Source organism: Thalassophryne amazonica, chromosome 12, assembly GCF_902500255.1.
Source record: "Thalassophryne amazonica chromosome 12, fThaAma1.1, whole genome shotgun sequence".
Classification (NCBI taxonomy): Eukaryota; Metazoa; Chordata; class Actinopteri; order Batrachoidiformes; family Batrachoididae; genus Thalassophryne; species Thalassophryne amazonica.
In genome coordinates, this window is record NC_047114.1 from 101,455,576 (window position 1) to 101,481,793 (window position 26,218).

The following is a 26,218-nucleotide window of genomic DNA, read 5'->3' on the forward strand; positions in this document are numbered from 1 at the left end:
ATAATAGTAGAGCAGCTTGAATCTTCGACTGGACTGGGTTGCTTGACATGAGGACGTTTCGCTTCAAATCGCAGAAGCTTCCTCAGCTAAAATTCTTGCTCTGGTGGTCTGACTTCTGTCTTGACTCTTGTAGAGAAGAATAATCAAGAAGTCACAAAAGCTGGAGTTTTAAACCTAACCAGACCCCTCCTACCAAGAGGCAGACTGCTATAGACTAGTGACTAAACAATAGCTCTAATTAGCACCTATTGTGCTCTAGTTAGCACCCTCCTAATGACAGGGCAGCTGCCCCTCGTAATGATGGGACGGACCCTCTCATGATGGCTCCCTTGACAACGCTGCTGATGACGTGAATGACTCATTACCATGAACAAAAGACTGAAACTGCTTTGACCTGAGTACCCCATTGTAAACAGGGGATAAAGCGTGTCTCAGACCCCCTCCCCGGTTAAGGCTGGGTTTCAAACGTTTCACAAAGAATGCCTCCTTGACCCCTCTCTCAAACCATTTCTCCTCTCTGGCTAATATTTTAACTTCCTTGTCCTCAAACGTGTGGTTAGTGTCTTTAAGGTGGAGATGAAGCTTCCCTGACACCTGCGTCTTGTTTTTTGCTCTGTATATGACTTGCCATTTTTGACCGTGCTTGTTTTTTTTTTTTTTTACCTTGCTCCTGCCTCTGCCCATGTATTGTGTCTCCTGGTATTTTGGAACTGCACTTGTTGTTGGCTACGCCTCTGCCTGACCCCTGCCTGTACCGCCGCTTCTCAGACTGCCTTCCTGTGTACTGAATCCCTGCCTCATTTCTGAGATAAAGCCTTTAACGTACACCTCAGTATTTTGAGTCTGCATTTGTGTTCAACCTCCTTCTGTGCCACGCCTACCCAGCTCATGACAGAACAAACTGACCAGAACCTGAACACAACAGACTCAGGCCCCGTCATGTGCACCAACAGACTTTCCACAGTCACAAGCCTGGAAATGACCGCAATCAAAGAAATCTTCACTGACCTCAAATTTTTTTTCGTCTGCTTCCGCGACTGCACCTCTCCAAGGGAGAAGTTTGACTATCTGGATCAGGCTTGGGAAGCGGTGGAGGCAAACTCCTGGCTGTTCGACTCTGACCCAAAATTAGAAGATCTGGATGAAATCTTCACCTCAAACAGTCTCCCAGACTGGATTCAGAGTGGGTTGACATGGATGATGACTCATCATCAGAAGAGAAAGATCCAGCACTCCAAGATACTGCTAATATATTTTTCAAGATTCAAGATTTATTTTTTTTTTCATATTGGGACAATCCTGAGGAATCACACAGACAATTTTTTTCTGCACTAGACCAGATCCTGAGAGCAGAGTGTGAAACTGTGACTGCCTATCCAGACCTAGCAAATATAAAGACTTTTTTTCAGGCAGGGCAGGGTTCCTTCTTACATCGAGGATCCCATGAACTTTCTGTTTGAATCAGACCTGTATGATTCCTGCACTGACGCACCATGGTCAATCACCATGTCGAATGCAGCAATCTCTTCTTTGCTTCCTTTCGCACCGGCACAAACCACACCCAGACCACATCTGCCACCTGAGCCTGCACCTCGGCGTCTCCCGACACAGTCGTTGGCTGCTCCATGACTACCTCCGGTACCAACACCACGTAAATCTCGAGCCCCTCAGCTCCAGCACCCAGCACCTACACTTGCGCCGCACATGGAAGCTGAAGCTCCCATGTTGCCTGAACTTTCTGCACTGATCACTCCATCAGCAGAGCCATCAGGAAAAGTTTCATCACCACACAACATCTCTACCTACCCGCCTCTGCAACTGGCTGTGCATTCTGCGACTCTGGCATCATCAGCGCGCACACCACAGATGACGTCCGTGGCACGCCCAGCAGTAAACTCCACAGCAGTGCAAGCAGAGTCATCGCCACCGCACACACAGATGACACGCCCAGCTGTAGGCTCCTCAGCTGTGCAAACCGAATCATCGTCAGCGCGCACGCCACAGACGACGCGCCCAGCTGTCAGCTCCTCAGCCGTGCAAACCGAATCATCAGCGTGCACGCCACAGACAACGATGCGCCCAGCTGTAAGCTTCTCTGCAGTGCAAACGGAATCATCAACTGCGAGTCCACCACAAGAAACATCTTCAGTGCCACCTCATTGCATCCAATCTTCTGAATCATTCTCAGAGAAAACAGCAGAATCCAAGACTAGCAGGACAGTGAGTTTTTCTTGTTTTTCGTATTGCTTATGCATTTGCGTTTGTGTCTTCACCCAACTCTGTGCTTGCTGGATAGACAAGTTCGAGTCCATTGTCAATATTTGGTTTCGTCCCTTCATTATGTTTTTTACACCTGTCTTTTGTGTTTTTGGGAGGTTTTATTTTTCTGGCTGTCTCATGGGTCATGTTTTTTGGTAAATTGGATAGGCACTCCTCATTACTGGTTGATTGATGTGCCTCCCAAGTTTCCGAGTGTATTATCTGGGCTTTGTCGCCCCCTAGGTTTAGTTTGTGAAGGTATTCACCTCATGCACCTTTGGGGTCCAAAAGTTCTTATTCAATGTCTATGTCTGCTTAGATCCTCTTACGATTCGTGTACTAAGTTTTTGACTGTGATCTCCCATGTACTTCACCACAGCCTCGTTATTTATATTTTTGGGTCTTCAAACCATTTCCATTTGCATCAGAAATGAGTTGACTACCTAAATCACTGTTTTGTTAATTTTTCTCCACGTTCCTTGATGGGTTCAGTGGGTTTTGGTTGGGCCTTGGACCTACTTGGTTGGGATTCTAGGGGTTTGCGTTCTTATGTCAAACAATTTCCTTTTCCATGTAGCTCTGTCTTATTTACTTGGTTTGTGCATTTCTTTTCAGTGGTTTCCTTTTTGTTTTAGTTTGTTGTTTAGACAGTATTTTTCCACCCAGCAGTTTGCCACAGACCCTTCTTCCCATGTTTTTTTTGTTGATTCAGTCACTATGTCTTATCTCCAGAGTTAGTCATTATGTTGGTTTTCACATATTTTACATTCTGGCATTACTTGGTTTCCATTCTCAGTATCCATCCTCCGCCCATTTTTCTCTCTGTGGAGGTTTTGGGTGGTTTGGATTTTGTTGATTACCGTTTTGTTTAATTGTGCTTCCCCTTTGATGTGTCTTGTTTTCTGGCATGTTCACTCCTCTCTCAGCTCACCTGTTAAGTTTTGTAATCTCTCCTGCCTCGGGTGGCTCTGTAACACCGTAGCCTTGGGGAAGTTCAGTGTTGTGTCCACTTCTGTTGCAAGTTTAGCTCCTGTCCTTCCTCTGACTCTATTGTGGTCCCTGGCCAACCTCCTGACCCTGCCCTAGGCTCTGTTAGCCGTACCAGTGTCCTCAGGCCCCAGCCGTGGTTCCCTGTGGGTCCTGTGGCTGGTCACATGACTGCTGCATGGGCCCATCCATGGCCTCTGCTTTTGTTTGGCCTCCCGAATGTCATTTTTTCTTTTGCCTGCCACCCAGTCACTTTCCTGGTTTTCTTTCTGGGTTTTGTCTGTCTGTCGGCTGTCTGCCCTGTGTTCCATTGTTGGGTAGCGGATCTCTGGATGACCTATGTCCGGTCCCCCACCTCCCTCCCGTGGTCATCTATGCTGTGTGGTCACCCCTTCTTGGGTTTTGGGGGGTTCTGTCAGCCGCCGGTGTCGGCTGCCTTGGTTGGGGGGTGATGCCAGGTTTAGGCCCCAGTCTGGCCCAGTCATGTTTTGTCCCCTATTGCTTTTATCTGGTCATTATATGTTAATTATTAATCTAGTCTCGTCATACTTTGGTTCTGATTATCTCGCTCCTGTGTGTAATACTTATGTCAATGGTTTTACTTTCTGATTCAGTTATTTCCTGTTTATCTTACTTTAGTCATGTGCCTATTGTCAGTCATACCTTTGTATAGTCATTAGTTTTCCTTTGTCTTATGTTGAATTATCAGAATCGCCTTTATTGTCGTTGCAATTTGCATTGCAACAAGATTTGAGTGCAACTCCAAAAGGTGCTTTTCCGAGGTGCGAGTAATTGTTAGCCAAATAAAAGGTAATGAATATTAACAATAAATTATTTAAATATATGTACAACTAAATAAAATAAAATGTGGACCAAAGTAAAATGTAAAACGAGAATTATTTACAACTGTGGAATAATATTGCACGGGAAATATTGCACATGGTTACAGATATTGCACAGGGACTTTGAAAAGTGCAGATTAAAGTGGTTTGTTATTGTTCAGTGCAGTGATCGCTCTGGGGAGAAAGCTGTCCCTGAGTCTGTTTGTCCTAGTTTTGATTGACCTATACCGTCGGCCGGAGGGTAGTAGGTCAAACAGGTGGCTGCTGGGGTGGGATGTGTCTTTGCTGATGCTCGCAGCTCTGCTGAGGTAGCGAGAGCTGGCAATGTCCTCCAGGCTGGGCAGAGATCAACCAGTGATCCCCTGGGCCATTTTGATCACCCTCTGCAGTGCTCTCCTGTCTGCTGCTGAGCACCCCCCGTACTACACTGTAATGCAGTACATCAGGATGCTCTCGATGGTGGCTCTGTAGAACAACACCAGCAGCTTCTCCTCCAGATTGTTCCCCCTGAGCACCCTCAGGAAGTGGAGTCGCTGCTGGGCTTTCTTCACCACCACTGTGGTATTGGCAGTCCAGGAGAGGCTGTCAGAGAGCTGCACTCCCAGGAACCTGATGGAGCTGACCCTTTCCACACAGTCCCCATGGATGTAGAGTGGGGCTGGGTCAGCCCTGTTCTTCCTGAAGTCCAGGATTATTTCTTTTGTTTTTGTGGTGTTCAGCGGCAGGTTGTTAGCTGTCAATCGACTGATGCTGTCAGTCAATTGACCTCTGTAATCAGACTCATCCCCTCCTGAGATGAGCCCAACCACGGTGGTATCATCCGCAAACTTTATGATTGTGTTTGAGAGATGAGTCGGAGAGCAGTCGTGGGTGTAAAGGGTGAACAGGAGGGGGCTCAGTACACAGTCTTGAGGGGAACCGGTGCTGAGTGTGATGGTGGAGAAAAGGTGGGGGCCAAGTTTCACAGACTGTGGACGGTTTGTGAGGAAGTCCTTGATCCACTTGCAGATGGGGGTGGAGATGCCCAGATGTGTCAGTTTCTGGACCAGGATGATGTGGTTGAAGGCTCAGCTGAAGTCGAGGAAAAGCATCCTCACATAGCTCCCCTGGTGCTCCAGGTGGCTCCACGCAGTGTGGAGCGCTGTGGTGATAATGTCCACTGTGGAGCGGTTTGCCCTGTAGGCAAACTGGTGGGGGTCCAGAATGGGATGCAGACAGGCCCTGATGTGCTGAGAGACCAGTCTTTCAAAGCACTTCATGACCATAGGCATAAGTGCAACAGGCCTGTAGTCATTTATGCTCTCCACTGCTGACTTCTTTGGAACTGGAATGATGGTGGAAGATTTGAGGCAGAGTGGAATGATGGCCTATGACAGAGACAGGTTAAAGATGCAGGTGAAAACTCCAGCCAGTTGTCAGCGCACGCTTTGAGTACCTTGCCAGGTACACCATCGGGGCCGGCCGCCTTCCTGGTGTTCACTGCCTTCAGCACACGTCTCACTTCGTGTTCCTGAAGTGTTAGTGTGCTAGTGCTGGAGGGTGGTGGGTGTGGAGTTGCTGCTGGTCTGTCTGCTTCGAAGCGGGCAAAGAAGCGGTTCAGCTCCTCTGCCAGCGAGGCGTCAGACCTGGCATTTCCTGGGTTGCTGCTTCTGTAATTGGTTATATGATTTATTCCCTGCCACATCTTTCTGGGGTCATTCACAGCGAAGTGGTCCTCTATCTTTTCCTTGTAGGCACCCTTGGCCTCCCTGATGCCTCTTTTCAGGTCGGACCTGGCCGCGCTGTACAGGGCCCTGTCCCGTGATTTAAAGGCGGTGTTGTGGCTTTTTAATAGGGACTGGACTACACTATTCATCCAGGGTTTCTGGTTGGGAACAACCCTGACCCGTTTGTTGACGGTGACATTGTCAACACAGTTCATAATAGTAGAGCAGCTTGAATCTTCGACTGGACTGGTTTGCTTGACATGAGGACGTTTCGCTTCAAATCGCAGAAGCTTCCTCAGCTAAAATTCTTGCTCTGGTGGTCTGACTTCTGTCTTGACTCTTGTAGAGAAGAATAATCAAGAAGTCACAAAAGCTGGAGTTTTAAACCTAACCAGACCCCTCCTACCAAGAGGCAGACTGCTATAGACTAGTGACTAAACAATAGCTCTAATTAGCACCTATTGTGCTCTAGTTAGCACCCTCCTAATGACAGGGCAGCTGCCCCTCGTAATGATGGGACGGACCCTCTCATGATGGCTCCCTTGACAACGCTGCTGATGACGTGAATGACTCATTACCATGAACAAAAGACTGAAACTGCTTTGACCTGAGTACCCCATTGTAAACAGGGGATAAAGCGTGTCTCAGACCCCCTCCCCGGTTAAGGCTGGGTTTCAAACGTTTCACAAAGAATGCCTCCTTGACCCCTCTCTCAAACCATTTCTTCTCTCTGGCTAATATTTTAACTTCCTTGTCCTCAAACGTGTGGTTAGTGTCTTTAAGGTGGAGATGAACTGCAGACTGAGGTCCACTGGCGCCCTCTCTGCAGTGCTGGCATAGCCTTTTGTGTAAAGGTTGCTTAGTCTCACCTATGTAGTGTTCATTACAGTTTTCCTGACATCTGATAGAATACACTACATTGCTCTGTTTGTAACTAGGGATCCTGTCCTTAGGGTGAACTAATTTCTGTCTCAAGGTGTTAACCGGTTTAAAGTAAACTGGGATTTTGTGCTGTCTGAAGATCCTCTGTAGTTTTTCCCCTACTCCTGCTAAATAAGGGAGAGACACTCCTCTTCTTCTTATTTCCGTCTCCTGTCTATCTGGTCTCTTTGTTCTCTGGGACTTCTGCACTTTGTCCAGGGACCATCGTGGGTACCCACATACTGTGAGGGCTTTCTGGACAATTTGTTGTTCTTTAGCCCTTCCCCCTGCAGTTGTGGGCACCTGTAGGGCTCTGTGTTGAAGCGTCCTGATCACCCCGAGCTTGTGTTCAAGGGGGTGGTTTGAGCCAAAGAGCAGATATTGGTCAGTGTGAATTGGTTTTCTGTAAACCCCTGTCTGGAGCTGCCTGTTCTCTCCAATCGTAACATCACAGTCCAAGAAGGCTAAATGGTTGTTTCTGGCATCCTCACGTGTGAACTTGATATTGGCATCCACCAAGTTGATGTGTTCTGTAAAGTCCTCAACTTCCTGTTGCTTGATTTTAACCCATGTGTCATCAACATATCTGAACCAGTGACTGGGAGAGATGCCCGTGAAAGACGTCAAGGCTGTCTTCTCCACTCGTTCCATGTACAGATTGGCCACAATGGGGGATACCGGAGACCCCATCGCACAACCATGAATCTGCCTGTAGTAATTCCCCCTAAACAGGAAATACGTGGTGTTAAGACAGATCTCCAAGAGTTGGCAGATGTGGTCTGGTGTGAGTTTGGTCCTTTCAAGTAGAAATCAAGTAGAATCTACTTGAACAACAACTTGTCCGGAAAGCCCTCACAGTATGTGGGTACCCACGATGGTCCCTGGACAAAGTGCAGAAGTCCCAGAGAACAAAGAGACCAGATAGAGAGGAGACGGAGACAAGAAGAAGAGGAGTGTCTCTCCCTTATTTAGCAGGAGTAGGGGAAAAACTACAGAGGATCTTCAGACAGCACAAAATCCCAGTTTACTTTAAACCGGTTAACACCTTGAGAGTGAAATTACTTCACCCTAAGGACAGGATCCCTAGTTACAAACAGAGCAATGTAGTGTATTCTATCAGATGTCAGGAAAACTGTAACGAACACTACATAGGTGAGACTAAGCAACCTTTACACAAAAGGCTATACCAGCACCGCAGAGAGGGCGCCAGTGGACCTCAGTCTGCAGTTCATCTCCACCTTAAAGACACTAACCACATGTTTGAGGACAAGGAAGTTAAAATATTAGCCAGAGAGAAGAAATGGTTTGAGAGAGGGGTCAAGTAGGCATTCTTTGTGAAACGTTTGAAACCCAGCCTTAACCGGGGAGGGGATCTGAGACACGCTTTATCCCCTGTTTACAATGGGGTAACTGTGGGTCGCTTTACAAAACTCGAAGAATATATGCGAAAAAAGTAACAAAAACAAGCACCAAATTGGACAGCGAAAAGCCGCTGCACCCGTGCGCGCCGCCATCTTAATAATTAAGTTTATTGTTACACATAGTTCCCTTCTGGTTTGGTCTTAGTCTTTATTTTCTTGTTTAGCTCTTTTCAGTTCTTACATTTGTTTCATGGTTTAATTCTTTGTTCCTTCATGTCAGGTTTTCTTTATTTTATTTCTTGTTTATTGAGACTTGGGTTTTGTTCATCTTTTGTGTTGGTGTTTTATTTTGATCTCTGTGGTGAGGATCACCATCTTGTCAGGTCCTGTTCAAGTTGCATTTGTCTTACTGTACTATCTTGCACCAGCTTCTCTCACCTTCATTGTAATTCTGTCTGCTCTGTCTTCCTGCACTCTCTTGACTCCTGTCTCACCTCTGTCTCATCTGACCACGCCCCTTCCAGAACCTTCCCTGACATCTGCGTCTTGTTTCCCTAGTTACTCCGTAACTAGGGGAGTTCCCCAGACTCGAGAGTTGTATTGTTATATTTTGGTGCATTGGTGAGTGGTGGACAAAACTAAGAAAGGACAATACGGCCTACGTAAAAAAAACATTCCTGACTGTGAAATGGAAAACGTCATCACAGCTGATGAAGAAGGCTGAGCACTGGGTCAAGATGGCGAGCGAAACGCAGTCCTGGACTTGATCCATGGAGCAGTGAGTGATGTGTTGGCTGAAATGACAACTCTATGAGTGGAACTGACAAGTGACTTAACGGGCTCTGTGCAGGATTCCAGGAAGACACAAAGAAACAGATGCATGAGTTTTCCAAAGAAATAAATCAAAGACTACAGGCAACTGCAGAGTGGGTAGAAGAGGTGGATGATGGGTAACACGGGATGATGACAATATGGTAGAATCAGAATGCTGGGACACTGGAGTTAAAGACACACTTGTACAACTGTTAGAGAACCAGCGGGTGCTGCTGGACAAATGCTGGACCTGAAGGGCTGCGTTAGGTGGAAAAACATCAAATCAAATCAATTTTATTTATATAGCGCCAAATCACAACAAACAGTTGCCCCAAGGCGCTTTATATTGTAAGGCAAAGCCATACAATAATTACGGAAAAACCCCAACGGTCAAAACGACCCCCTTTGAGCAAGCACTTGGCAACAGTGGGAAGGAAAAACTCCCTTTTAACAGGAAGAAACCTCCAGCAGAACCAGACTCAGGGAGGGGCAGTCTTCTGCTGGGACTGGTTGGGGCTGAGGGAGAGAACCGGGAAAAGGACATGCTGTGGAGGGGAGCAGAGATCAATCACAATGATTAAATGCAGAGTGGTGCATACAGAGCAAAAAGAGAAAGAAACACTCAATGCATTATGGGAACCCCCCAGCAGTCTAAGTCTATAGCAGCATAACTAAGGGATGGTTCAGGGTCACCCGATCCAGCCCTAACTATAAGCTTTAGCAAAAAGGAAAGTTTTAAGCCTAATCTTAAAAGTAGAGAGGGTGTCTGTCTCCCTGATCCGAATGTGGAGCTGGTTCCACAGGAGAGGAGCCTGAAAGCTGAAGGCTCTGCCTCCCATTCAACTCTTACAAACCCTAGGAACTACAAGTAAGCCTGCAGTCTGAGAGCGAAGCGCTCTATTGGGGTGATATGGTACTATGAGGTCCCTAAGATAAGAAGGGACCTGATTATTCAAAACCTTATGAGTAAGAAGAAGAATTTTAAATTCTATTCTAGAATTAACAGGAAGCCAATGAAGAGAGGCCAATATGGGTGAGATATGCTCTCTCCTTCTAGTCCCCGTCAGTACTCTAGCTGCAGCATTTTGAATTAACTGAAGGCTTTTCAGGGAACTTTTAGGACAACCTATTAACAGGAGCAATAAACAAATGAGCTCCAAACCCAGGCCAACAACCAGAGGAACTGCTCCACCCAGAGAACACCCCGAGGCACCCAGAGGACCTACTCCACCCAGAGAACACCCCGAGGCACCCTGAGGACCTACTCCACCCAGAGAACACCCCGAGGCACCCAGAGGACCTACTCCACCCAGAGAACACCCCGAGGCACCCAGAGGACCTACTCCACCCAGAGAACACCCTGAGGCACCCTGAGGACCTACTCCACCCAGAGAACACCCCGAGGCACCCAGAGGACCTACTCCACCCAGAGAACACCCCGAGGCACCCTGAGGACCTACTCCACCCAGAGAACACCCCGAGGCACCCAGAGGACCTACTCCACCCAGAGAACACCCCGAGGCACCCTGAGGACCTACTCCACCCAGAGAACACCCCGCAGCACCCAGAGGACACCCCGCGGCACCCAGAGGACCTGCTCCACCCAGAGGACACCCCGCAGCACCCAGAGGACCTGCTCCACCCAGTGGACACCCCGCGGCACCCAGAGGACCTGCTCCACCCAGAGAACACCCCGCAGCACCCAGAGGACCTGCTCTACTCAGAGGACACCCCGCGGCACCCAGAGGACCTGCTCCACCCAGAGGACACCCTGCGACACCCATACAACCTACTCCACCCAGAGGACACCCTACAGCAGCCAGAGGACATCTAGTCGCACCCCAGGCTCGGCCAACCCTCGCCAACCCCACGCCACACCTATACGCAGGCTGTAAGCAGAGCAAGCCCCACTCGTCTTTGTGCTGATTACAGTCACTAACTGGGACTGTTGTCTTGATGCGGGCAAGAAACAAGGATGTGACCGAAGAATATCTGCAAGAGTGACAAGGAAAGTCTACAAGACAGTAGTGAGACCAGTTATGTTGGGCGGTTTAGAGATGGTGGCACTAACAAAAAGACAGGAGGCGGAGGTGAAGATGTTGAGATTCTCTTTGGAAGTGACGAGGATGGACAGGTTTAGGAATGAACATATCAGAGGGACAGCTCAGGTGGGACGGTTTAGAGACAATGTCAGAGAGGTGAGATTGAGATGGTTTGGACATGTGCAGAGGAGGGACCCAGGATATATAGGGAGAAGGATGCTGAGGATGGAGCCACCAGGCAGGAGGAGAAGAGTATTTTGTTATATTGATGTTGAGGTTCTGGTTTTCTGGTTTTGTTCTGTGTTCTGTTTCGGTTGTTGTGTTTTTATTCCACACACAGACGTTCTTTGGACTTTGTGAAGAAAGTGACAATAAAATCTTCATTCATTCTTCAATCTTCATTGTGGATAGTTTAAACTCAGTGCTCAAAACTACACTCGACATGATTGCACCACCTGTGTTAAAACCGCGCTCCCCCAAATCACAGTCACTTTGGTTCAATGATTACCTGCATGACCTCAAGCATAAAGCAAGAGGTCTAGAACGGAAATGGCGTCATTCAAAATTAGAAGTATTTCACCTAGCGTGGCGTGATGCTATCTTAGACTATAAACATGCATTATTGGCTACAAAGTGGACCTATTACTCTGATTTGATCAACAAAAACAAGCATAACTCAAAGTTCTTGTTCGACACGGTGGCAACACTTATTCATGGACAACCACCTGTAGTTCGCTCTCCTTTTACAGCCCAAGTTTTCCTGGATTACTTTGAGAAGAAAATAGAAGACATCAGATTAATCATATCCCAGCATGCCTTAACCCAGCCACTACACCCTGCTATTGAGGTGGGCGCCACTACTGAGGTATTACCTAGATTTACAGAATTTGACAGTATCTCAATAGGCATGCTGACAAAACTTGTAATGTCAACAAAAAGCACAACCTGTTTATTTGATCCGATACCAACAAAACTGTTTAAGGACCTGTGGCCCACTCTTGGGCCGACTGTGCTTTAAATTATTAATCTTTCTTTAACTTCTGGATCTGTTCCTAAATGTTTCATATCTGCAGTGATTAAATCATTACTTAAGAAACCTAATCTTGGTGTATTCAACTGAATATAGGTTGAAGAGAATTTGAAAATCATTGTATTCTGCTTTTATTTATTTTACACAACATCCCAACTTCATTGGAATTGGGGTTGTGTATTGAAAAACTATCGGCCGATATCAAATCTATCATTTTTCTCTAAAATTCTGTAAAAAGTGGTGTCACGGCAGCTCGTAGACTATCTAACTGAGAATAATCTCTTTGAGCCACTGCAGTCTGCTTTTAAAAAATATCATTCCACAGAGACGGCTCTCACTAAAGTGGTGAATGATCTTCTGCTTACAATGGATTCAGACACCACTACAGTTCTGTTGCTGTTAGATCTCAGTGCTGCATTTGATTGGATCATCATATTCTACTTGATAGGCTGGAAAATCATTTTGGGATTACTGGGAGTGCCCTTGCATGGCTGACGTCATACTTGACCAGTCGTTCTCACTGTGTTTTGTACAGTAACACTACCTCTAACCTTAGTGACATGAAATTTGGGGTTCCACAGGGGTCTGTCTTAGGCCCCCTGCTTTTCTCTCTTTATATAGCACCCCTTGGGCACATATTGCGGTGTTTTTGGGATTACCTTTCACTGCTATGCACATAATACTCAGTTATACATGCCGATAACTGCTGGTAATCTCATCCACATAAAATCCTTAGAAGATTGCGTTGCAGCAGTGAGAAGTTGGATGTCTAGAAACTTCCTACTTTTAAACTCTGATAAGACTGAAATGATGGTTCTTGGTCCAGTGAGACATCGGCATCAATTTGACCAGTTAACGCTCAGCCTAGGCTTGTGTGTCATACATCACACTGACAAAGTGAGGAACCTTGGGGTAATTTTTGATCCTTCATTGTCCTTTGGCCTCCACATTAGAAATATTACTAGGACTGCTTTCTTCCACCTGCGAAATATAGATTCATCCCATCCTGTCTATGGCTGATGCTGAGACCCTGATCCATGCATTTATCTCTTCTAGATTGGACTACTGCAATGTTCTATTTTCTGGTTTACCACAGTCCAGCATTAGGGGTCTCCAATTGGTTCAAAATGCTGCAGCCAGACTTTTGACACGAAGCAGAAAGTTTGACCACATTACACCCATTTTGGCGTCTCTTCACTGGCTTCCTGTCCCAGTGAGATCAGATTTTAAGGTTCTGCTACTAGTCTATAAAATTGTTCACAGACTGGCACCTCCCTACTTAGCTGACCTAATTAAACCTTACGTACCGGCCCGGGCTTTACGTTCTCAGGGTGCAAGACTACTTTGTGTCCCTAAGGTGAATAAGAAGTCTGTGGGTCACAGAGCTTTCTCTTATCGTGCCCCTGTTCTGTGGAATGATCTCCCTGCGTCAATAAAACAGTCAGATTCTGTGGAGACTTTCAAGTCCAGACTTAAGACACACTTATTTTCCCTTTCATATGGCTAGCATACTGGTACAGTTTTGTTTTACACGTTTTACTCTTTTAATTCATTTTATTAGTAATTGGAGCGTGCCGCGGCCTCAACTTTACCTAAATTCTGGGTCTTTTAGTGAAGCTTAGGGCTAGTGGCCGGCGATCACCTTTGTATTTCCTGTTTTTCTTGTTGATTCATGCTGGCAAATTATACTGTATTTTTTGTCTTTCTGATGCCTGATTCTGTTTTTTCTCTCTGTTTAAGGTGCAGCTCCATCCAGAGATGGGAGTTGTATTCGTGTTGGTGATCCTCCTGTCCTGTGCGCCGATAGCATTTCTTGTATATTCGTCCATGAATTGTTCTGTAATTTATGACTGTATCATGGCCCATGCAGAGGGTCACCCCTTTGGGTCTGGTCTGCTTGAGGTTTCTTCCTCAGAGGGAGTTTTTCCTTACCACTGTTGCTCTGGGGGTTGGCAAGGTTAGACCTTACTGTGTGAAGCGCTTTGAGGCAACTCTGTTGTGATTTGGCGCTATATAAATGAAAATAAATTGAAAATTGAAAAATTGAAATTCTCTTTTAAGTCTGGGTTGTTGTTTTTGTTTGTTTGTCTGACTGATTGATTGATTGTGGTTTTTGAAAAAACACTCATACTTTTGATTGAAAACTGTTTACACAACTTTTGGATGCACATTTGTACGAGGTCTGTTAGAAAAGTATCAGACCTTTTTATTTTTTTCAAAAACCTGATGGATTTGAATCACGTGTGTTTGCATGAGCAAACCTTGAACCTTCGTGCGCATGCGTGAATATTTTTCACGCCTGTCGATTGCATCATTTGCTAGTAAGCAGCCTTTGTGTGAGGATGGGTGGAGTCCCTCATTGGATTTTCTTTGCAAGGAAAATGGCGGAACGACTGCTTAAAATTTTGCCAGAAACTGGGCGACAGCCAGGTGGAAACCATTCGGATTATTCAGACGGCTTTCGGTGACGATCCTCTGGGCATCACACAGATTAAGGAGCGGTACAACCAGTTTAAAGACGTCCGCACAACGGTGGAGAGCGAGCCGCGCTCTGGTCAGTCATCAACATGCTGAAACGACCGGATCATTTCCAAAGTGAACGCTGTGGTGATGTGGGACTGTTGTGTGACTGTCCGAGAAATTGTGGAAGAGGTGGACATCAGCACTTTTTCGGCACATTCCACTGTGACAGAAGATTTGGCCATGAAAAGAGTGGCAGTAAAATTCATGCCGATGGCTTCGGCACGAAGCTGCTGATGGCGGAGCAAAAGCGCCTTTGTGTTGAAGTTTCACAGGACATGCTGTGACATACTCACCTCTTCCACAATTTCTCAGATAGTCACACGACTGAAAAGCCACCGAAAGCCGTCTGAATCTTCTGAATGGTGGAAGAGGTGGTCCAGCATGTCCTGTGAGAATTCAACACAGCCATCGGCATGAATTTCTGTGAGAAATCTTGGAGTCATTTTTGATCAGGATATGTCCTTCAAAGCGCATATTAAACACATATGTAGGACTGCTTTTTTGCATTTACGCAATATCTCTAAAATCAGAAAGGTCTTGTCTCAGAGTGATGCTGAAAAACTAATTCATGCATTTATTTCCTCTAGGCTGGACTATTGTAATTCATTATTATCAGGTTGTCCTAAAAGTTCCCTAAAAAGCCTTCAGTTAATTCAAAATGCTGCAGCTAGAGTACTGACGGGGACTAGAAGGAGAGAGCATATCTCACCCATATTGGCCTCTCTTCATTGGCTTCCTGTTAATTCTAGAATAGAATTTAAAATTCTTCTTCTTACTTATAAGGTTTTGAATAATCAGGTCCCATCTTATCTTAGGGACCTCATAGTACCATATCACCCCAATAGAGCGCTTCGCTCTCAGACTGCAGGCTTACTTGTAGTTCCTAGGGTTTGTAAGAGTAGAATGGGAGGCAGAGCCTTCAGCTTTCAGGCTCCTCTCCTGTGGAACCAGCTCCCAATTCAGATCAGGGAGACAGACACCCTCTCTACTTTTAAGATTAGGCTTAAAACTTTCCTTTTTGCTAAAGCTTATAGTTAGGGCTGGATCAGGTGACCCTGAACCATCCCTTAGTTATGCTGCTATAGACTTAGACTGCTGGGGGGTTCCCATGATGCACTGTTTCTTTCTCTTTTTGCTCTGTATGCACCACTCTGCATTTAATCATTAGTGATTGATCTCTGCTCCCCTCCACAGCATGTCTTTTTCCTGGTTCTCTCCCTCGGCCCCAACCAGTCCCAGCAGGGGACTGCCCCTCCCTGGGCCTGGTTCTGCTGGAGGTTTCTTCCTGTTGGGGGGGGGGGGGGGGGTTTCCTTCCCGCTGTGGCCGGGTGCTTGCTCACAGGGGGTCGTTTTGACCGTTGGGGTTTTACATAATTATTGTATGGCCTTGCCTTACAATATAAAGCGCCTTGGGGCAGGTGTTTGTTGTGATTTGGCGCTATATAAAAAAATTGATTGATTGATTTCAGCATGTTGATGCCGACCGGAGCGCGGCTCGCTCTCCACCGTTGTGCGGCCGTCTTTAAACCGGTTGTACCGCTCCTTAATCTGTGTGATGCCCAGAGGATCGTCACCGAAAGCCGTCTGAATAATCCGAATGGTTTTCACCTGGCTGTCACCCAGTTTCTGGCAAAATTTGATGCGGCGCTGCTCCAGTCGTTCCGCCATTTTCCTTGAAATGAAAATCCGACAAGAGCACAACACCCATCCTCACACAAAGGCTGCTTACCAGAAAACGATGCAATCGACAGGCGTGAAAAAGTTCACGCATGCGCACGAAGGTTCAAGGTTGGCTCATGCAAGCACACGTGATTCAAATCCATCAAGTTTTTGCAAAAATAAAAAGGTCAGATACTTTTCTAACAGACCTCGTACGTGTCATCACAGTCTGAACGTTTACAGACAGCAGAGACTTTCTGTCCTCCTGAAAGCTGGATGACCAGCTTCATGTCATTTCTGCTGCAGCAGTGAAATTTAAACCGCTGAAATATGAACTTTACCATCTTGGAAATGAAATGAAACCATATCCTCGTCACCATCTTCCTCCTCCTCCTCCTCATCATCATCTTCATTCTCCTCCTCCTCATCATCATCATCTTCCTCTTCATCATCATCATCATCATCTTCATTCTCCTCATCATGCTCCTCTTCATTATCATCATCATCATCTTCCTCCTCCTCCTCATCATCTTCCTCCTCCTCATCATCATCATCTTCCTCCTCCTCATCATCATCTTCCTCCTCATCATCATGCTCCTCTTCATCATCATCATCTTCATTCTCCTCCTCTTCATCATGCTCCTCATCATCATCATCATCATCTTCATTCTCCTCATCATCTTCCTCCTCCTCCTCCTCATCATCATCTTCATGCTCCTCTCCATTATCATCATCATCATCTTCCTCCTCCTCATCATCATCTTCCTCCTCATCATCATGCTCCTCTTCATCATCATCTTCCTCCTCCTCCTCATCATCTTCCTCCTCATCATCATGCTCCTCTTCATCATCATCATCATCATCTTAATTCTCCTCCTCATCATGCTCCTCTTCATCATCATCATTATCATCATCATCTTCCTCCTCCTCCTCATCATCATCTTCCTCCTCCTCATCATGCTCCTCTTCATCATCATCTTCATTCTCCTCCTCATCATCATCTTCATTCTCCTCCTCCTCATTATCTTCATTCCTCTCCTCCTCATCATCTTAATTCTCCTCTTCATCATCATCATCATCATCTTCATTCTCCTCCTCATCATGCTCCTCTTCATTATCATCATCATCATCTTCCTCCTCCTCATCATGCTTCTCTTCATCATCATCATCATCATCTTCCTCCTCCTCCTCATCATCTTCATTCTCCACCTCATCATGCTCATCATCATCATCATCTTCCTCCTCCTCATTATCTTCATTCTCCTCCTCATCATCATCTTCATGCTCCTCTTCATCATCATCATCATCATCATCATCTTCATTCTCCTCCTCATCATGCTCCTCTTCATTATCATCATCATCATCTTCCTCCTCCTCATCAAGCTCCTCTTCATCATCATCATTATCATCATCATCATCTTCCTCCTCCTCCTCATCATGCTCCTCTTCATCATCATCATTATCATCATCATCATCTTCCTCCTCCTCCTCCTCATCATCTTCATTCTCCTCCTCATCATCATCCTCCTCCTCCTCTTCATCATCATCTTCATTCTCCTCCTCATCATGCTCCTCTTCATCATCATCATTATCATCATCATCTTCCTCCTCCTCCTCCTCTTCCTCCTCCTCCTCATCATCTTCCTCCTCCTCATCATCATCTTCCTCCTCCTCCTCTTCCTCCTCCTCCTCATCATCTTCATTCTCCTCCTCATCATCACTGCAGTTTATTTTTAAAGATCTTCATTTCTCCCAAGAAACAGAAAAACTCCACAGACACAAAAAACACAGTGTCACAAGAAAGAAACAGACACTTCCTGTGCAGAAACAGACACTTCCTGTGCAGAAACAGACACTTCCTGTGCAGAAACAGACACTTCCTGTGCAGAAACAGACACTTCCTGTGCAGAAACAGACACTTCCTGTGCAGAAACGGAAGCTTCCTGTACAGAAACAGACACTTCCTGTACAGAAACAGACACTTCCTGTGCAGAAACAGACACTTCCTGTGCAGAAACAGACACTTCCTGTACAGAAACGGAAGCTTCCTGTACAGAAACGGAAGCTTCCTGTACAGAAACGGAAGCTTCCTGTACAGAAACGGAAGCTTCCTGTACAGAAACAGACACTTCCTGTGCAGAAACAGACACTTCCTGTGCAGAAACAGACACTTCCTGTGCAGAAACAGACACTTCCTGTACAGAAACAGACATTTCCTGTACAGAAACGGACATTTCCTGTGCAGAAACAGACATTTCCTGTACAGAAACAGACATTTCCTGTACAGAAACAGACACTTCCTGTGCAGAAACAGACACTTCCTGTGCAGAAACAGACACTTCCTGTGCAGAAACAGACACTTCCTGTGCAGAAACAGACACTTCCTGTGCAGAAACGGAAGCTTCCTGTACAGAAACAGACACTTCCTGTGCAGAAACGGAAGCTTCCTGTACAGAAACGGAAGCTTCCTGTGCAGAAACGGAAGCTTCCTGTGCAGAAACGGAAGCTTCCTGTGCAGAAACGGAAGCTTCCTGTGCAGAAACAGACACTTCCTGTGCAGAAACAGACACTTCCTGTGCAGAAACAGACACTTCCTGTGCAGAAACAGACACTTCCTGTGCAGAAACAGACACTTCCTGTGCAGAAACGGAAGCTTCCTGTACAGAAACAGACACTTCCTGTACAGAAACAGACACTTCCTGTACAGAAACAGACACTTCCTGTACAGAAACAGACACTTCCTGTACAGAAACAGACACTTCCTGTACAGAAACAGACACTTCCTGTACAGAAACGGACATTTCCTCTGCAGAAACAGACATTTCCTGTACAGAAACAGACACTTCCTGTACAGAAACGGACACTTCCTGTACAGAAACAGACACTTCCTGTACAGAAACGGACACTTCCTGTACAGAAACGGACACTTCCTGTACAGAAACAGACATTTCCTGTACAGAAACAGACACTTCCTGTACAGAAACAGACATTTCCTGTACAGAAACAGACACTTCCTGTACAGAAACGGACATTTCCTGTACAGAAACAGACATTTCCTGTGCTCAGATTTATGACCCCTGAAGGTCTGGAAACACATTTATTGATGACATTTCCAAACTGATTTACTGGAAACCTTCGAACTGAAGTGTTTTCCAGCAACAAAAACTCAAAACTCAAAACTCAAAAAGCAGCACCAAAACCACAGAAGAAGACTTGAGCTCTGTAACTCTGTGTCACCCTGAGAGGTCACGAAGGTCGGTACTGTGGCATGGTGGGTATGTCTGCTCTCTTCCCAAAGACGATGTCTGGTGATCATGTGATGGTGATGGCCACGCCCTAGTCTTTATGCCTATTGTTTTGCCGCCAGTTGGGCGTGTCTGAGTCTCGCTGCGTTCAAACGTCAGTGTGTCGTCGGCACCGTGCAGCACCGACAGACGAGGCTCAAAGGTCTCACCGGGGTCACATTATTCCCTTTGATTTCTAAACCAGGACAATGGGACACAGTGCCACACAGTGGCCGGCATGAGCCCTGTCAATCAAACAGTGATTTTTCATTGGCTGATGGACATTATTCATCCATCCATCCATCCATTTTCTTCCGCTTTATTCGGAGTCGGGTCGCGGGGGCAGCAGCTCAAGCAAAGCCGCCCAGACCTCCCGATCCACACACACCTCCTCCAGCTCCTCCGGGGGAACCCCAAGGCGTTCCCAAGCCAGCCGAGAGATGTAGTCCCTCCAGCGTGTCCTGGGTCTTCCCCGGGGCCTCCTCCCAGTGGGACGTGCCCGGAACACCTCTCCAGCGAGGCGTCCAGGGGGCATCCGGAAAAGATGCCCGAGCCACCTCAACTGACTCCTTTCGATGTGGAGGAGCAGCGGCTCGATCATCAACTTCCGGCTCAGGGTGTCCTGGTGCCATGTGCACTTATGGAAACCCTTGTGCTCGAACATGGTGTTCATGTTTTATGAAAACTGACACAAAGTGTTCATGATGGCGATGTTGACGGTTCGTTTTTGTCGACTAAACGTCTTCACTGAAGGTCACGTTCTGACTGACCCGGGTGGCCTGTTAAAGGTCAAATAAAATCTGCTCCTAAATCCAAAAGCAACACAAAACTATTTATAACCGACAAATATCTGAGAAAAACAAACTGAATCCAGTGTCATTCAGAGAGAAAAACTTAAATTAATGAGGTTGATTATTAAAAAGAATTATTTGATCTGATGGATTTTTTTTTTTTTTTTTTACAGGACACAGAAGTGAAACAATTAAATGTTAACAGTTGAATTAATTAAATAATGAATTTAATTCAAATCATCATCTGTGAAAGACAGTAAAACTGGTATTTTTAAGGTTATTCTAAAAGTTTACAAACAGTATTAATTGATGGATTTGTTACTTTCTCATTTAATAAATGATGTTTGTGAGTTTGCAAAGGTTTTAAATCTTTGACTGTCCAGTTTGTTTGCAGTAAAGTTAATAAACGTGACTCCACCTGCACCGGGTACATTTCCCTCTGCGGTCCGTTTCCGCCGCTGCAGCCGCTCACGGCGCTCCTCAGCCCGCCCACAGCGTGCCGCGCCGCCCGCTGACTGTCCGGAAACCAGGTCCGTCTGATCCGGATCCGCCCGGCGCCGTCGGTCCAAACGCGAGAGTGAAGCGTGCAGCGTCCCGGGACTCGGTTTTCATCTGATCGGTTCGGGCGCTGCGCAAGTAAACACAACGCTTTCCTGTGTGGGAGTTTCACAATAAAAGTCGGTTCATGAAGCGTCTAAAATCAGCAGAAAAATCACTAAATCGGCGCAGTTTTTTATCAAATAAATACAAATTAAAAACAGCAAGTACACATTAAACTTAAAAAACAAAACTTTTCATCATATATTTGCTGTCACCATGTTGATAGAATTTATTTGAACTCATGTTTGGTTAATTTATTTGCATTTGGATTTTATGACAAATGTAACAAGGTGAAGTCCGGATTGAAAAGATGTTCCCGCTGGCATGGCTAACGGGAAATTCCCCTTTGGCTGACCTGGTAGAGTTCTGGTCTTTAGTTTGAGCAGTCCGGGGTTCGATCCCAGTGCCGTCCGGTCACACAAAGATTAAAGATTCCTACGACTTCACTGTTCAGTTCTTGCACGGACTGACTTCTGATAGATGAGTCCAGGATGTTAGTCTGGATCCAGGACCAGATGTTAGTCTGGATCCAGGACCAGCTCAAAGCCGGACTCTGATTCCTCTTCCTGCAGGAGGAGACTTTAGAGACATCCACTGGCCTCAGCAGGGACCTTCATGTCTCTGGGTCCTTGTCTTTTGAGATCACAGACACCTGAGAAGGTCTTATGGAATCATGAGGTCAAAGTTTTTTTGTTGTTGTTGTTTTTTTTGTACTGGTGGTTGGCTCTCACTGCAGTATTGTATCACTTCCTGTTCCGGAGCACAGCGGTGTTTTTCTGTATCTGTTAGCTGTTTAATCTGCGCAGTTAGATTGATCTAGTTAACTAGATAACAATTTGTTTCACAGTGTAATCTTCACGTGCCTTAACTAAAGCACTCCTTCTGCTGAATCACCTCTAAATTATTTACACATTATTCACTTTGCGTGTTTTTAGGAATCCGCTAGCTTAGCGTAGCTACTAGCTCTTAGCCGATTTAGCATGGCGGCTTCTCCTGTCTCTCCTGCACTTTTCTGCTCTGGGTGTGAAATGTTTAGTTATTCCTCGGCCTCCTTTAGCAGTAACGGTACTTGTAATAAGTGTAGCTTATTCGTAGCTTTGGAGGCCAGGCTGGGCGAATTGGAGACTCGGCTCCGCACCGTGGAAAATTCTACAGCTAGCCAGGCCCCTGTAGTCGGTGCGGACCAAGGTAGCTTAGCCGCCGTTAGTTACCCCTCTGGCAGATCCCGAGCAGCCGGGAAAGCAGGCCGACTGGGTGACTGTGAGGAGGAAGCGTAGTTCTAAACAGAAGCCCCGTGTACACCGCCAACCCGTTCACATCTCTAACCGTTTTTCCCCACTCGACGACACACCCGCCGAGGATCAAACTCTGGTTATTGGCGACTCTGTTTTGAGAAATGTGAAGTTAGCGACACCAGCAACCATAGTCAATTGTCTTCCGGGGGCCAGAGCAGGCGACATTGAAGGAAATTTGAAACTGCTGGCTAAGGCTAAGCGTAAATTTGGTAAGATTGTAATTCACGTCGGCAGTAATGACACCCGGTTACGCCAATCGGAGGTCACTAAAATTAACATTAAATCGGTGTGTAACTTTGCAAAAACAGTGTCGGACTCTGTAGTTTTCTCTGGGCCCCTCCCCAATCAGACCGGGAGTGACATGTTTAGCCGCATGTTCTCCTTGAATTGCTGGCTGTCTGAGTGGTGTCCAAAAAATGAGGTGGGCTTCATAGATAATTGGCAAAGCTTCTGGGGAAAACCTGGTCTTGTTAGGAGAGACGGCATCCATCCCACTTTGGATGGAGCAGCTCTCATTTCTAGAAATCTGGCCAATTTTCTTAAATCCTCCAAACCGTGACTATCCAGGGTTGGGACCAGGAAGCAGAGTTGTAGTCTTACACACCTCTCTGCAGCTTCTCTCCCCCTGCCATCCCCTCATTACCCCATCCCCGTAGAGACGGTGCCTGCTCCCAGACTACCAATAACCAGCAAAAATCTATTTAAGCATAAAAATTCAAAAAGAAAAAATAATATAGCACCTTCAACTGCACCACAGACTAAAACAGTTAAATGTGGTCTATTAAATATTAGGTCTCTCTCTTCTAAGTCCCTGTTGGTAAATGATATAATAATTGATCAACATATTGATTTATTCTGCCTTACAGAAACCTGGTTACAGCAGGATGAATATGTTAGTTTAAATGAGTCAACACCCCCGAGTCACACTAACTGTCAGAATGCTCGTAGCACGGGCCGAGGCGGAGGATTAGCAGCAATCTTCCATTCCAGCTTATTAATTAATCAAAAACCCAGACAGAGCTTTAATTCATTTGAAAGCTTGTCTCTTAGTCTTGTCCATCCAAATTGGAAGTCCCAAAAACCAGTTTTATTTGTTGTTATCTATCGTCCACCTGGTCGTTACTGTGAGTTTCTCTGTGAATTTTCAGACCTTTTGTCTGACTTAGTGCTTAGCTCAGATAAGATAATTATAGTGGGCGATTTTAACATCCACACAGATGCTGAGAATGACAGCCTCAACACTGCATTTAATCTATTATTAGACTCAATTGGCTTTGCTCAAAAAGTAAATGAGTCCACCCACCACTTTAATCATATCTTAGATCTTGTTCTGACTTATGGTATGGAAATAGAAGACTTAACAGTATTCCCTGAAAACTGCTGTAGCTCCTCTGAAAAAGAGAGCTTTAAATCAGAAGTGCCTGACTCCGTGGTATAACTCACAAAGTCGTAGCTTAAAGCAGATAACCCGTAAGTTGGAGAGGAAATGGCGTCTCACTAATTTAGAAGATCTTCACTTAGCCTGGAAAAAGAGTCTGTTGCTCTATAAAAAAGCCCTCCGTAAAGCTAGGACATCTTTCTACTCATCACTAATTGAAGAAAATAAGAACAACCCCAGGTTTCTTTTCAGCACTGTAGCCAGGCTGACAAAGAGTCAGAGCTCTATTGAGCTGAGTATTCCATTAACTTTAACTAGTAATGACTTCATGACTTTCTTTGCTAACAAAATTTTAACTATTAGAGAAAAAATTACTCATAACCATCCCAAAGACGTATCGTTATCTTTGGCTGCTTTCAGTGATGCCGGTTTTTGGTTAGACTCTTTCTCTCCGATTGTTCTGTCTGAGTTATTTTCATTAGTTACTGCATCCAAACCATCAACATGTTTATTAGACCCCATTCCTACCAGGCTGCTCAAGGAAGCCCTACCATTATTTAATGCTTCGATCTTAAATATGATCAATCTATCTTTATTAGTTGGCTATGTACCACAGGCTTTTAAGGTGGCAGTAATTAAACCATTACTTAAAAAGCCATCACTTGACCCAGCTATCTTAGCTAATTATAGGCCAATCTCCAACCTTCCTTTTCTCTCAAAAATTCTTGAAAGGGTAGTTGTAAAACAGCTAACTGATCATCTGCAGAGGAATGGTCTATTTGAAGAGTTTCAGTCAGGTTTTAGAATTCATCATAGTACAGAAACAGCATTAGTGAAGGTTACAAATGATCTTCTTATGGCCTCGGACAGTGGACTCATCTCTGTGCTTGTTCTGTTAGACCTCAGTGCTGCTTTTGATACTGTTGACCATAAAATTTTATTACAGAGATTAGAGCATGCCATAGGTATTAAAGGCACTGCGCTGCGGTGGTTTGAATCATATTTGTCTAATAGATTACAATTTGTTCATGTAAATGGGGAATCTTCTTCACAGACTAAAGTTAATTATTGAGTTCCACAAGGTTCTGTGCTAGGACCAATTTTATTCACTTTATACATGCTTCCCTTAGGCAGTATTATTAGACGGTATTGCTTAAATTTTCATTGTTACGCAGATGATACCCAGCTTTATCTATCCATGAAGCCAGAGGACACACACCAATTAGCTAAACTGCAGGATTGTCTTACAGACATAAAGACATGGATGACCTCTAATTTCCTGCTTTTAAACTCAGATAAAACTGAAGTTATTGTACTTGGCCCCACAAATCTTAGAAACATGGTGTCTAACCAGATCCTTACTCTGGATGGCATTTCCCTGATCTCTAGTAATACTGTGAGAAATCTTGGAGTCATTTTTGATCAGGATATGTCATTCAAAGTGCATATTAAACAAATATGTAGGACTGCTTTTTTGCATTTACGCAATATCTCTAAAATCAGAAAGGTCTTGTCTCAGAGTGATGCTGAAAAACTAATTCATGCATTTATTTCCTCTAGGCTGGACTATTGTAATTCATTATTATCAGGTTGTCCTAAAAGTTTCCTAAAAAGCCTTCAGTTAATTCAAAATGCTGCAGCTAGAGTTCTTCTTCTTACTTATAAGGTTTTGAATAATCAGGTCCCATCTTATCTTAGGGACCTCGTAGTACCATATCACCTGTCGCGGCTCGTCTTTAGTCTTCTCAGGATGTCGTCTTTTAGATAACACAAACTAATTGCAAGTGATATGCTAGAAAATGACACAACACTTTAGAATAATTCAGCCTTAAGCAAGATAAAATGCACAGAGTTTTTAAGTTTATTTAAGCCTTCGACACAAAGCTTAGACAAACTGAGTCCTCTAGAGAGACTGAATATGACAACCGCGCTCGTCTATTTATTGGAGACCCGCGGGCATCGCTCCTCCTTCGACTTTTTTATTTATTTCATTCCCAAGACATGGTTTTCTATTGGAAGCGTCCTCTAGTGAACCCTAAGCAGGTGTTAGGCCATTATTTCAATGTGACAAACGCTCCCATTAAAACATGAAGGATTTACAACTGATTTTTTTAAAAGACCTTCAGCCACAGGTGCAGCTGGCCTGAGGCCCCCTCCGCACGTGGCCTCAGCCACATGTGCAGCTGGCCTGAGGCCCCTGCACGTGGCCTGCGGGAAAGCACCTAAAAGGCCTTGGAAAGCCCCTGACAGACTAAATGACTAATAGAGCCCTTTTTTTTGGGTTGAACACCTGCTAGTTCAACCAGAGGACATACAGTTCGGATCAGGACACTTGATAGTTCATCACAGTTCAAATATGGACCTAAAAATTCTTCTACAGTCCCTCCTCTGGGACTCGAAAGAGTCCCATTACATCAACTATACTCTTGGGTTGTTTACTGACAAGACATCCTCATTTGTGCATTGCAATAAAAAAGAAAAACACAGCACTCGACTTACTGATAACTCTGGTGCGGATATGAATATCAGTGATACTTCACACGGTAAATATTGCAGTGCAGGTGAACCTACATACTAAGGCACAAGGTGATTAATTAGCTGGATTATATCAACACAAGGTGACATTCAAACATTGAGTTTTGGTGTAATTCAAGGCACTTAAAATGGCCACATAAAACAAGTTACAGCAACTTCTTAATCATGGCAAAGTAAAGGCTTTACTTTGCC

At 45.2% G+C, this 26,218-nt stretch overlaps 1 protein-coding gene across 1 annotated transcript in view; it reads right to left on the reverse strand.

Annotated features, from left to right (window-relative positions):
* The window catches only part of pex5lb (peroxisomal biogenesis factor 5-like b), a 73,066-nt gene extending 52,197 nt beyond the window's left edge, over positions 1-20,869 (reverse strand). The window contains exon 1 of the mRNA XM_034183685.1: positions 20,637-20,869. Coding sequence (XP_034039576.1) covers positions 20,637-20,651 — 15 coding nt within the window. The 5' untranslated portion in view covers positions 20,652-20,869. The remainder of the gene's footprint in view (positions 1-20,636) is intronic.
* Between the last annotated feature and the right edge of the window lie 5,349 nt (positions 20,870-26,218).